General features: G+C 45.4%; 1 protein-coding gene across 2 annotated transcripts in view; it reads right to left on the reverse strand.

Moving 5' to 3' along the window:
* Positions 1-2,327: 2,327 nt before the first annotated feature.
* LOC147442159 (uncharacterized) overlaps positions 2,328-13,658 on the reverse strand; it is a 76,628-nt gene continuing 65,297 nt past the window's right edge. Inside the window, exons 2-3 of one of the 2 annotated variants that reach the window (XR_015190185.1) lie at positions 4,311-4,630; positions 2,328-2,890 (exon numbers count right to left, since the gene is read on the reverse strand). Coding sequence is in view for 1 of the 2 variants with exons in the window: in XM_086528445.1 (XP_086384571.1) it covers positions 2,782-2,890 (109 nt within the window). In the remaining variant the exon portion in view is untranslated. The remainder of the gene's footprint in view (positions 2,891-4,310; positions 4,631-13,658) is intronic. The other variant, XM_086528445.1, reaches the window with a different exon arrangement.

Here is a 13,658-nt window from a genome sequence, read left to right on the forward strand (position 1 = left end):
ACGTAGTGTGCCTGCAAAGAATGTCAATGACCACCAACACATCAGTTGTCTCCCAAGATTGGTGGAAGAGCTCCTTACTTTATGATGGCAAGGGCAAGACAAAACATTTTGTACGTATGTATTACAAAAGGATTCTTTGTGCCAGTGTCCCTCTACTATGAGTTAAATGTCCAAACGGCGGAGTCACCGCACAAGGTACATCACGTGACAATTTTATGGAGAAACATTGAATGTCCCAAGGTGGAATAGTTGTAGGCATGGTTGTAATCCTTAAGCCCAGCAAAACACTTTGTGTTTGGCTGAGTTAAGACTATCTATATGAAAGGGTGAATGGCTTACAGGTGAGCCTTGAGGAAGAATACTATTTTCTCGCCTAACGGAATACTACAGTTCTAGATGGAAGAATTTATAGAGGTGGCTAAAGAAGACATCCATTTTATTGCTTGCTTTGCTTGTGTGTTTTTGTGAGCGTTTTAGCCTCTCTTATTCATGAGTTTGAACAGAATTTCTGACCTTATGAATGGTGATCATCGGCCATTTTGCATGCCCAAAGATTTCAAGGTTAGGCACTAAGCTCATACCTCGCGATAGAAGATAGTGACAATTTTTGTAGAAACGGGGACAAAGAGCACCGAAGCAATGATAGATTTGAGGACAAATGGTGTGCAAAATCGGAGGAGCTCTCGAACAAGTGCAATGGTGTTTGACATCTCTAGAGCAAGGTGGTGACCTTCGTGATGTTTCTTTAGGGGGTAGTTTCTTCGGCTAGGGTGAAGCCTGTCTTGCCATTCAAAGAGTTAGTTTAGAAGAGAATTTTGATGTAAAGCATGGAGCTCAGTTAAATACCAAGTGAGTGTGACTAATGGTACAATTTTAGCAAGTACAAATTGCATTTGCAAGACTCAATAGAAAGCTTTCATGAAATAAAACACATTAAAAATTAATTTGGTAGATGATTGATATATAAACCCACCACGATTTGAGCGCAAGGTACACTCCTTAAGTTGCAATGTTATGATGAAGGATGGATGAGGAGAAAGCACAAGTGCCGGCTCTCTCTCTCTCTTGAGTTGAACTCCCGTCGGCTAGATCTTTAAGGTCTCTTGGGATAGTTTCCTACGACGTTAAAACTCTCTTCTTCTTCTTCTCTCTCTCTCTCTCTCTCTCTCTCTCTCTCTCTCTCTCTCTCTCTCGCATGTGTGCACACACCCCCCAAGAAAATGGTATCCAACTTCAAGTACTCATTCATCATTAAAATGATGTGATCACAAGTTACAAAACACTTTCTTAAACAAACAGCAAAAGCACACAAAAGGTCAACCTTATTTTGACCACACCAAATCACTTGAAAAGCCAATGAAGATTACATTTAAGCTTACTTTTCAATAAATATATATCAATGGCAGCTGCTCTTTTCTGTTGTGTATTGCTGAACTCCAAAGTCAATGTGAATGTGTCTTAACAAGCTGCTGTAGTTTATTTTTGTGGACTTGCAAGATATTTGATTTTTTGAGAGTTTAAGTGAAGGGTAGCTTGAATTTGATGGACTATTTTAGGAATCTGATCTAAAAATGAGTATCAACATATTGAAATCTTGTTGACAAAGCTACTCACAGAAGTACATGTAGCATTTGCGCATATTGTCCAAAAAATATAACTTACATACACAAGCAACATTTGTCTCGCAGCACCACGACACAAATGATGCAGATAAGCATGTGTCATCATTTACATGAACATGGGAGCTTCCAATCCGGCTACAAAGATTAGGGTTTATAGAGTCTAAATGTACAAAGTTTTGCTGGTGTGTGCTCTTGCTATATGTTCGAATGTAGAGTAGCTGGTGGTCATCCTGGTCAAATTCTAATGGCAGTAATGAAAACAAAAAAGCTTTGAAAAAGTTTAGTTTTATCATTGACAGATCTTCGATCAATCTTGTTAAACCTCTAAAGTGGAAAATTGATGTGTGCGACAGAACCCCTCCAATCATCAAATTTACAGGTAATCTCTTCAATATCAGCACATGCAGATCTCCGTCTGTAAGGGGCCTTCGACATTCATTTTGTGCAAAGAGGATTTTACATATGCATATGCAAATGCACATATAGAGGTATGCCCTTGCACACAATGAGGCAATTGTGTCAGTGCATGCAACATGCACACAATATTTCTTGCAAAGCCAAAAAGGGAAGGGGGTACTCTGTACTTTAGAGAGAGAAAAATGAAAAAATGTTCCTTCAAAATTACCCAAGGATACTCCATTGTACACAGGCTGAAACTGCCCATCCATACACCCTCCCTCTCTGTTGAAAGGCAGTGCCAACAAATGATAATATGAACTCTTCAACGCACATCCATTGTAACACACGATCATAAGTCGAGGGAAACAAATGAACAACATGAACCCTTAGAACTTACCACCACTTCAAGAAATGTTGCAAGGGATATATACCAATGAGCTAGTGTAAGGGGCATTGCAAAAGAAAAACATTGTTTACCAGCAACTATACCCTCCCAGAATTCACATCATTTTGAAATGTCCCTCCATCCAGAGGCAAGAACATGAGACAGCATGTGCACATAAACTGCTTTTCAAACAATGTCCCAATTACAGCATCTTTCTCTATTTGTCTGACCATCCCGAAGGTGAATGCATGCTGTCGATCCTGCATATTACATAAAGAGGCAAAATGCCTGTCGCCAAATACTGCCATCTGTGCACTGCCGTCTTACGTTCTTCAATCTCTCAGCGTTCCGTAATGTCTGAAACTCTTCAAGAGCCTACTCCCAATCCTTCAGCTTTTTGCTGCCTTGTGGACGGGTAATAGGTTTATTATATCCAGCCATCTTGTTGTTATAGGTTGCACGTAGAGTATCATTGTGTGCCCATCTGTTCAGCAACAGCAAAAATAACATCATTAGACCCAAGATCCGTTAAAAAAAAACCTACTGTTGATCAGTCGAGAATCGTTCACAATAAAGATGTGTCGACCAGACATCAACAAACTCTCTATTCCAAACACGCGCGCGCGCGCACACACACACACACACACGTGTCCCTAGAGTCCAAAAAAGTTCCAGATTCACCTATGAAGGATGCGAGTTATAGACTGATGTTAGTTATCCACAAGACATTGTAACCATAAGCACCTTCATGCAGAGTATTGACTATCAGCACCACACGACCACCCCCCAACCGCCCCCAAAACACACACACACAAGCACATCAGCATATATTATAGATACTCTTGCGATCTCAGCTGTGACAAGCTACCCGAAAATCAGCCCGCCAATACATGCAAATAAACCACACCCTAGAGAAGATTTATTGATAAAACAGAAAATGATACAAAAGAAACTCCAGCAACTATCAAAAGCGCTGGACAGGGTGATTGGGATCAAAGCATGTCCAGTGTGTCCAGCAATGAAACCCTCCAGGTGCTAACTAAGAGAGACTCAGCTCCCATGGCATATCTTCATACAAAGATAACACTCCAATGGCACTCCCTAGCAAGGTGCCACCTAAAAGACAGCTCCCATAGGAAAAGCCTAATTCCTATTCTGCTTATTTTCATACAAAGATACACTCTAGTGGCACAAAACAGACGCAACAGGTGCAAGATACCATGTCTCCCCCCTGGCCTGAACTACCTCCAGTGAGGGGCTCTGCTGCAAACAAGGAAGAGAAATAGAGGGAGGCAATGGATAAAACTGTGTCCATTTCCGTGTGCAACACCCCAGATGATGCCAAAAAGTGCTGCTTGGAGTTCTCTCCCAAAAAACCTGAAAGAAACCTTTTTTCATGCGATCAGCCCTGGCATTCCATGTAGACTGGGGGAATTGCTCAACAAGGTGCTGGCTGGAACTGAAGGCATCATGCAATCCTATTTCCCCTCGCTGCATGCACGTTGTAGTAGAGTGCAATAAAAGATGACAGCCGTAGAGCAGGACCTTGTGCCAATCTCTCTCTCTCTCTCTCTCTCTCTCTCTCTCTCTCTCTCTCTCTCTCTGTGTGTGTGTGTGTGTGTGTGTGCGCGTGCGTGCGCGCGTGTGTGTGGTCTCTCATTGTCACGTGCGCATTGCACTTGGTCAGCATCACTCTTAGCTAGCTTAGAAGGGCGTGCATGATCAGGCAGGTCAAGTTGCATACCCTCACTTGCACATTACAGTCACTTAAGCATATAGGCATATGATCAATCACTTAAGTCAATTATTAACATGACATTTATTGAAAGTAGGGAGGGCACATGGCTAAAAGAACTATAAAAGAGTCACTTGGCCTTCAGTTAAAGGACAGTAGAATCCAGTACCTGCAGTTCAAGCACCCACTAGCGTTTCCATCACCAACACCTCCATCATCATTTTTATGCTCAGCGCTAGAGTTTTCAGCCTACATCAGATTCAGCCGCAACGTTTTTGCATCAGATCACCCCGCATTTTTGCAGCAGATCAGCGGAAGCACTTGATGCAGTGAGGGAATCGCCGAGAAGAGGCTCAATGGATTCCCGAACAACCGAGCTGCAGTAGGGAATGCGTGTTAGCAAGCAGGAGGCCTTTTGGGAGAAGCGTCATAAGCTGGAAATGCACAGGGTTCTGGTTGAGATGCAAAACGTCGGGGCTGTCCTCCAATCTGAAGCAAAAAATGCCAAGGCTTGCTGTTGCAAAAACACTAGGCTGAATTCTGGCTATCCCTAAACTTGTGAGAAAACGCTAGGTTTGTTGCTCCTTTTTTAGGACTTCTTGAGGTACCAGGTCGGGAAATTGTGCAAATCGGGAAAATGTGCAAATGTGCGCACATGTGAGTTTCTAACAATAACTCACTATTCTGTGACCCATTTGATGAAGGGACTGGACCGACACATTTCTGTAACCTAGATCTGCATGCTCATCATGCCAAATGCCCACCAAATTGTAATCACATTTGTCAAAACGTTTGTACAATCCATTTATGCAAAAGTGTTCCAAAATTGGAAAACCTAATCTAATGGGCTCACAAAATTGCCGGTACTAATCCTCCTACAATTCTAGACACTCCTATCTAGAGATAGGCTCTGGAAGTGCATGAAGCATATCCATGTGGCACATTGAGCCATGTGCACGTGACAACCGTGTACAAAGAAAATGTTGGGGACGCTCACAAGCCTATCACCCAGAGGATGTACAAGACTCCCCGAGGAGTACAAAGTGAGAGCTGTGTACATCAAGGTGGCATGGTATGATGAATGCAAAATGAAGCGCTCGAGAGGTGCGTAGTGCCATATGACGTGTCCATGGTCCAAATTCAAAAAAACTGAAGATCTCACCCATGTCCTTAGAAAAGAGTATTGACACCTTGGTTTTGCCTTGGAGGAGCCCATTGAAGTATCCCACTGGCTGCAAAGAGTATGCAGCACCTCCGTCCAAATAGCTGTCAAAGTGGTCAATGTTGGGGACTGTGGACCGAGCACACGGAGCCTTCCACATGATCCATAAGGTAATGCTGCACATCGTAGTAAAAACTACATCCCTCTGAGAGAAGTCTGACTGATGGACACTATTGGGAACCATCTGTAAAGCACCCAAGCTATATCCTAATGATGTAAGCATAAGCGCCATATCTATCAGGAAGCCTTGAAAAGAAAAAGTACATGACCCTGAAAATCGCAGAAGTCATGCAATTACCCCCCACGCCACAAATCCATCATGAACTCCAACTCTCATCAATAAAGAACAAACGACCCTCCACACTTGCTGAGTGCACGAACAAACCCAGAAACAATGCCTCAAGGACTCATGATGCAAAGTACATCTCAGGCAAGTCGAATCATGAATAGTAGTCTCAGCCAAGTGCCTACAAGCAATCATGCATGTGCAATCAACCACATGAAATAGCATATCCGGCGGCTGATCCTGATGCTCCAAATGCATGACTGAAACTGTTGCTGAAAAGCTAGAGAGGTGCATTAATCTTGCAATACCTATCACTAGCGTTGACGGTAAGGTGGTTGGCATGTCCTCAAGATGATCCTCCTCCCAAGAGACAATGTACTCAATTAAGGATAGAGGGGACCCATCCTTGCCCTCCTCCAAGAGACAATGTACTCAAATAGGAATAGAGGGGACCCATCCTTGCCGAACAAAGTGAGGTAGATGAAACCTCCGACCAATGTGGCCGTTAATCATGACAGCACTGTTGTCTAAGAAGCATGGACGAGGTCAGGTAAAAAAGGTCTCAAACGCCTACTAAACATGAAGACTAAAATCTTATACACGGACGACATGAGAGTGATTGGCCTCCACTATCGAAAGGAAGATGCATCCTTTCGCTATAAGAGAAATGAGCCCCGAGGCATCTCTCCTGTAACAAAAATAAGCCCCAAACCAAAGATCATAACTTGACTGAGCACATCCCAAAACTCCAAAAAAAATTGTCGTGTCAACCCATCCTCTTTAAGACAATAGGCACCATCAATACCAACCATACATACGCATCTCCTGCATAGTGAAAGGGGCCAGTAAAATGTGACTACCTCTCTCTCTCTCCCTCTCTCCCTCCCTCCCTCCCTCTCTCTCTCTCTCAACCCCCTCTTCCGCTGCACATTTGACGATAACCTCCCTTCGCTATACCGCAAAAACTGAAACCGGTGACTCAACTAAGAAGGCGGTGAAAACACTATGACAACACTGAACTAAATTGCAAACAGCAAATTGAACTTGAAAATATATATACTACAGAGGAGGCACATTGCTAGAGTTTCCACTCACTGATACTCATTCCTTGGCGCCCCTAGAAATATTCCTTCATTTTATTCATGAACTATCACATTTACAACTAATCTGTGTTATCACATGCACTCTTATGTGATAGAATCTGAGTGCTAATGACATCCTCGCAAAGCAATTAAAAATCACTACATACTAAAGAGTATAGCCGAAAAGCAACACATTTATCTGTTATTTCCAGCACTACTTCAAAATCTACTCCGCATAACAAGGCTCCTTGCAATAGCAAGCAAATGTTCCACGTGGATGTCGACTTCCTTTTGTCAAGCCCGTTCCACATCTTGTGGATTGGCATGCCAAGTCTCAATAATCCTCTTAATCATCCCCATAAGCTTGTTGTTGCTCTTCTTCTTCTTCTTCCACTCTCTTAACACTTCCTCAAACTCCTCTCCTATTGATATTTAGGAATTCTTGACTCTTCTATGGTTACTTGTGGCGGCTTTGGATTAAACTATTTAAAGAAGAACAATTGATTGAGCTCTAATACCGTTGAAATCAATGAGTCACTTGGCAAGGAGACTGCAACTATCAAAGTAGAAAATGCGGAAGCGTAGAGAGAGAGAGAGAGAAAAGAAAGAAAGAAAGAAAGATTTTTAACGTCTATGTCAGGCCGAAATCGGCCTATGAGACAAATCAAATGTACATGGTGTGTATGTCATCCGTCTATCGGAAAGACAAATGAAACAAAACTGATACAAAACTGAACTGAATGTAGGTAGTGGAGTATCTGAGGAGGGATGGAGCTCTATCTCTAGGGGTATATGCATGTCTATATGCTCAAGGTAGTACAATCATGAGAATGCATCAAGCTATCTAGCTCCATCCTGTACTAATGGGGGGATGTAAGATGTGGTACATGGGCGGGTCTGGTGCCAAGGCTACCCGGATGAAAGCTGTCGGGTCGGCCCTCATCTGAGCCACTCGCTCCTCAGTGGCACGGCGCTCTCGGGCTCGGATCTCCTCGATCTGTCGGTGGTGGGAGCTCGCGCCCTTGTAGCCTGTGACTCGTGGTCGTCGTCTAGCTCGGCTCACCTCCGCCTGTGGGAGTGTCACTCCCCTCTGAGTGTCTGGTGAGGGAGGGGCGACAATCCTCTGAAAGAAGTCTGTGAGCTGCGACTGTCTCCCCTCTGTCTGTGTAGCTGTGTGTGGCTGTAGTAGTGTGTCCCGATGGCTCTGTATCTCTAGTAAGAAACGTCCGAGCTGTCTCTGATCTCGAGAGTCCATGATCTATCGGAGAGTGGGCTGTCCTTTGAATAAGGCCTCATACCTGCCTCTGATCTCAGTGTATGCTCTGCATCTACATACAAAGTGCTCCTCACTCTCCACCTCCTCTGTGCAGGCTCTGCAGACTCGCTCCTCCCTGGGAACACCAGTATGTCTCCCGATCTCAATCTCTAACCTGTGTGAAGCCACTCTCAGCTGACCAATCGCCACCCGTGAGCTATGTGGCATATATGTGTCCATGTAGCGTGGTCTCTGTATGAACCCCCCAAACAATATGGTGAGAAACTGGTCTCTGTAATCTGACATCCTCATCCCCAAGCCAGGTGACTCCCAGACTCTCCTAGTGTATAGCTGCCACAAATCCTGTCTCAATACCAAGTTCCTCTCACTGCGAGAGAGGTGAACATATGGTGAGTGGGGGTCGTACTCGAATGGTGGTAGGCTCTCCATGTCAAGACCGTGTCCCTCAAACCATGCTCTGACCTGTGAGTACCATGCTCTCTCATGCCCACTCTCTGATAGCTGTATAGCTGCCTCAAATGCTCTACGAGTAAGTCTGTCAGGAGGTAGCTCTCTCATCCTCTGGATGAAGCAGACTGTCTGGAATAGTGCCTCTACAACCATAGGTGGTGTCACGAGCTCAGCTCTAATAATGTCATGTGGCACTGTCTTCTTGCTGCGGAGCAAGCGTGAGATCATACATACCTGTGGCCTCTCAAGCTGTGTCCACTGGTCAGCTGTCAATCCTGGTGCCCATACTGCCGCCGAGTACATCAAGGCCGGGGTGACTAAGGTGTCGAAAAGCCACCCCTTCGTGCGAGGTTCCTGAAAGTGTGCCTGGTGGCATCTCCGCTCTAGCATGGCCAGAGCTGCATATCCTCCGGTGAGCCTGTCAGCAGCAGCCTGCCTCATAGTGAAGGGTCCTGGTAGGCTGGTGAATGTGATGCCAAGGTAGACATAGGAGGTGACTACATCAACCTGTCCTCCTGCTGCTGTGAAGGTGGCAGTGCTCCTCACTGCACTGGATGTGTGAAAGATCATAACCTTGGTTTTGCCAAGGTTCACAGTCAACCCCCTGTGTGTGCTGAATTCGTCCAAGGCCTCAAGATGGCGTTGCAAGCCCTCGGGTGACTCTGAAATCAACACAATATCATCAGCATATAACATGATGTGGACCGGAGTACCTGCCAAGTCGCTCCCCTCTCCTCCTGCTCGCAGTATGTAGTCGGAGATCTCGTCGATGTAGAGCCCAAAGAGTGTCGGGGAGAGTGGGCATCCTTGCTTAACACCAATGGTGCTAGCAATGGTCTCTGAAAAACCGCCTGGGCAACGAACTCGACCCGTCACCCTCTCGTAGAGAGCATATATGGCCCAAATCATCTCTGTTGGTACCCCAATGCTGTGAAGGCGCTGGAAGAGTCTCTCGCGTGGGACTGTGTCAAAGGCCTTGCGGAAATCCACAAAGCAGCAGTAAAGCCTCTTCTTCCGCGCCTTTGCCCCATCAATGAGGCAGCGCAGAACGAAGATGTGATCAGTGGTGGAGAAAGCTCGTCTGAAACCTGCCTGGCCTGGAGCTCGTAAACCCTCGATCTCTGCGTAGCAGCTGAGCTGTGCCTCAAGTACTGCTCCATATAGCTTGGCCATCGTGTGGCCAATCATGATAGTCCTGTAGTTCCCTGGGTCCAGGGTGTCGCCAGATTTGTGGATAGGCACTATGGTGTGCTGTGTCCACTCCTCTGGGAAGCCCTCCCCTATAGCCCGGTTGAAGACATGTGCAATCAACGGGGCTATAGTGGAGGCCGCATAAATGATGTGCTCACTCTGTAATCCAGTATGGTCAGCTGATCGTCTGTGCTGCATGCGGCGTATGGCCCTCTCTACCATCTCTGCTGTAAAGGAGGAGGAGCACGTGGGGCGTGGCTCGTGTGGCTGTGGGATAGGAGGCTGCCCTGGCACCTCATAAAGTCGCTCTGCATAATCATGCCATATCTGTGGATCCTCAATAGCTGTAGTCGGACGTGGCTCGTGCAGGGTGCGCCATGCCGTCCCGCTATCCATGCTCATGAATAGGCGGTATAGCTCAAGCTCCTGTGCCTCTTCGAATGCTCACCGCTTTTGGCGTGTCAGCGTCTTCATATGCCGTCTGGCCTCTCTCTCTGTGATCTCTCCTAAGGCTCGCCGTGCACGGAGGCGTCGGTATAGCTCTCTGCACTCATCATCATACTAGCGGTTCTGAGGCATAGTCCCGGGGGGGGGAGTGCGTCCTGTGTGAGTGGTGTGTGGAAAAGAGCTAATAGCTGAAGTGTGGAGAACGGAAGAGATATGTGATGTGAGAACTGAGAGTGGTGTGGATGGGTGGAGGAGGCATAGGCCATGCTCGACCTCGGCCGAGTAAAGAGAGGCTAGCTCATGTGTGAAATGGATGGTGGTGTGTGGAGTGTGTGCTATGGAGCTGTGTGGGATGGTATCTCCGGTGATGGAGAAAGAGAGGTATGTGTGGTCGGCTCTTATGGGTATGGGTGGAATGGTGAAGGATGTGATAAGGTGTGTAGCCTCCCTGGGTCCCAAAATATAGTCGACTGTACTCCCCCCTCCCTCTGCAACTCCATGTGGCATACAAGTCAGGCCCCCTGAGGTGGGCCACTGGACCATCCCGTTATAAATAACGAGACGGTGCTGGGAGCCAAGTCGAAGTAGATGTCGTCCGTAGGCTGTGACTGGAGCTCTGTCTGCTGTATCTCTCATAGTAGCCTCCTCATCTAGAGTGTGTAGTGCCTCTAGGTCCTCGTGGTCATATGCCTCACACTGCTCACTGCGCGTACGAGCATTGAAGTCCCCCATAAGGAAGACTTCACCCAGTGTGGAGTACTCCATAATCTCCTCCGTGAGGCATGCGTACGGTGACTCCTCCTCAATAGGGGCGAATCTGGAGCCTGAGAGAGAGAGAGAGAGAGAGAGAGAGAGAGAGAGAGAGAGAGAGAGAGAGAGAGAGAGAGAGAGATTCTCCAAACCAGCACTCAATAATAAATTAGATGATTATTACAATGGGGACTAAGGGTTATGTACCCCTCAATTGAATTACCCGATCCAACTCTCATGTCAAATAAGTAAAAAATACTTAAAAAAGACCAGAATAGTCTTGATGTGGGACTGCAGATGGCCACCAAGGGGAAGATCTGGAGCTGAATTGCTATCCTAATGTGTAACAGACTTGGACACCCCAAGTCAAGAATCTGGCATGACACACGAGAGAGAATCACTTTAAAATACTTCACACTTAAATCACATAGTTCCATGCCCAAAGAGATTGACCCCAAAGGTTGGTGCCCCTTGCCGTATTTATTTTTGTATTGATGCTTGAGCAAAGTACGGTTGCCCGCGGGTCCTCTCTGCTCACAGGCTCATCAGCACATGAGAGCCAAAGAGAAACCCAGGGGTCTTATTAAAAGGCCCTTGGCCATTGAAAAGCAGTTACATGAAAAGCGACTCCTCCCAAAAGCTGGCAGCGCAAAACGCAGAATGTCCGTATTGGTATTTGGAAAATGCAAAGCATCCGTACGGCTTGCCACATCAGCCAGCGTGAATTGCGGCGATCCATACAGTCAGCCTGCCAGCTCTTGTTACTTTCGCTAATGTCCCTAGGGCCCTGTCGACAAGTACCCATAAGTTGGGACAACTTATATTTAATGTTCGTTAGGCATGCCACGTCATCAGTTTATGACATACCCCCCTCTTGAAAAAGAATTGTAATCGCCCTTGATTACACATGCAAAACAGATAGAGGCCATAAACCAGCTCAGTAGACATTGACTCTAAGTACCGGCCATTAACCAGCTCAGTAGACATTGACTCTAAGTACCGACGCACTAGACAACACAAATCTAGCACTTGCATAGAGATGACTCAGTCAGTGCAGATTCAGATCATATCCAAATCAGTCACATAAAAATTCCATCGAGATCTCAGACCATGATTTCTGGCAACATATTTAGCAATCGCATCTAGATCCACATTGGACCTCACTGATGTCGGATAAGCTAATTGTAATGGGACGGGCACCACGTGCCAACTGAAAAGAACAAACTCAACAGACTTTTAGCACTTCAATAACAACTGAACTCAAAGAGGTGCACAACACACGAGGCGTGGAGTGACGGAATTCCATCCCAAGAGAGCACTGGCCCCAAACCTTGGCGGCCCTTTCGGTATTTCTTTATATTACTTGAACTCGGTACAATGCCGATACTCACGCTCTGCACCTTCACCCAGAAGTGTGTAAGAGAATGAGCCCTCTGCACATATTTAAAGACCTTTGGCCTTGAACAACAGTTACAAGAAAAGCAGTCAAACTCAAAATCATATGTCCCCAAAAGCACGAGCGCCCAAAAGCTATCAACACGTTTTGCAGAAATCCGTACAAATGCCATGTTAGCATAGCCAGTGCAAATTGCAAAAATCAGTATTGCTGCCACATCATCATAGCCATCGCAAATTGCGGAAATCAGTACGACAGGCCACGTCAACATGCCAACGCCATTCTCAGGCCTGTCCGTACAATTCTGCCACGTCATTAGTTGTCCGTACTGCCATGTCATCATTTTGTGACATACCCCCCTCTTGAAAGAAGTGTAATTGCCGTCCATTACACCTATAAACCAGTTCACTATCTTGAATCGACGGATTCATTCATGAGTTGCCGTTGCTCTTGATTGCTTTCAGATGCAAATTCCTTGCCATGTCATCCTCGATTTCACCTGCAAAACAGCTAAAAATTCAAGCAAATGATTCACCTTGTTGCAAAAGAGTCGATGTGCCAGCTACGTGCTTCCAAATGCTTTCATATGCATGTTCCTTGCTCCTAGTAGTTATCAGCACACAGACAACAAGAGCTTCCAAAAACATTGATTCTACACATTGAAATTTTCTGTAAAAACCCTGCGTGAAGCTTGTTAAGAGGATCAACTTTGCCTCCAGTTGCATATCCAAATTCTCAACCGTTGAAGAGATTTTTAAAGGTCTTCTTCCTTGCCGAAAGTTTATCCTATTCTGTTTTTCAATTCCCGCGCCGGATTGCAACTTTTCTTTGTCTGCCCATTGAAAGGTGTTATCTCTATCAGATTCTCCACGAGAACCCATGTGTAATCTGGGATTCTTTATGGCTTATGCCCTGTAAGACAAAGCAATGAAGGCGGGAGCGCGCCCGATGCGCATTGAAGGGTGGAGTGGCTAATAAGTCCGGGATCGGAACACGAAGATTCTATGAGGATTAGTGGTGCTAATCCTATTATTAAGACTTAAAACTTCATACTTAACACTAGTTTGGTACCAAAACAAGACACTTTAAGTGTCCTTTTTTAATAAATTTAAATTAAATGCTACTTGCATTAGACGGTTTAGGAAGACCAGAACTCTTATTCAGTACGTACTCAAGTATGAAATTATGTCTATAGCTTACATGTGACTTGAAAACTTATCTTTGTAGTGCATTCCATTGTTTTGTAACACTAAATGCTAACACTTGGCTTTTATAAACATAAAACGGACCATCTCTACAAAAAGATAAAATAATTTTATGATTTTTTTGGCAAAACAGCTTGAAATTTTACTAAAATTTATGTTTTAGAACTTATAAGAATTCTCTCCGTACAGATTGTACTTTGATATGGAGAAAT

The sequence above is a fragment of the Adiantum capillus-veneris genome, chromosome 14 (assembly GCF_014529385.1).
Source record: "Adiantum capillus-veneris isolate H3 chromosome 14, ASM1452938v2, whole genome shotgun sequence".
NCBI classification, from domain to species: domain Eukaryota; kingdom Viridiplantae; phylum Streptophyta; class Polypodiopsida; order Polypodiales; family Pteridaceae; genus Adiantum; species Adiantum capillus-veneris.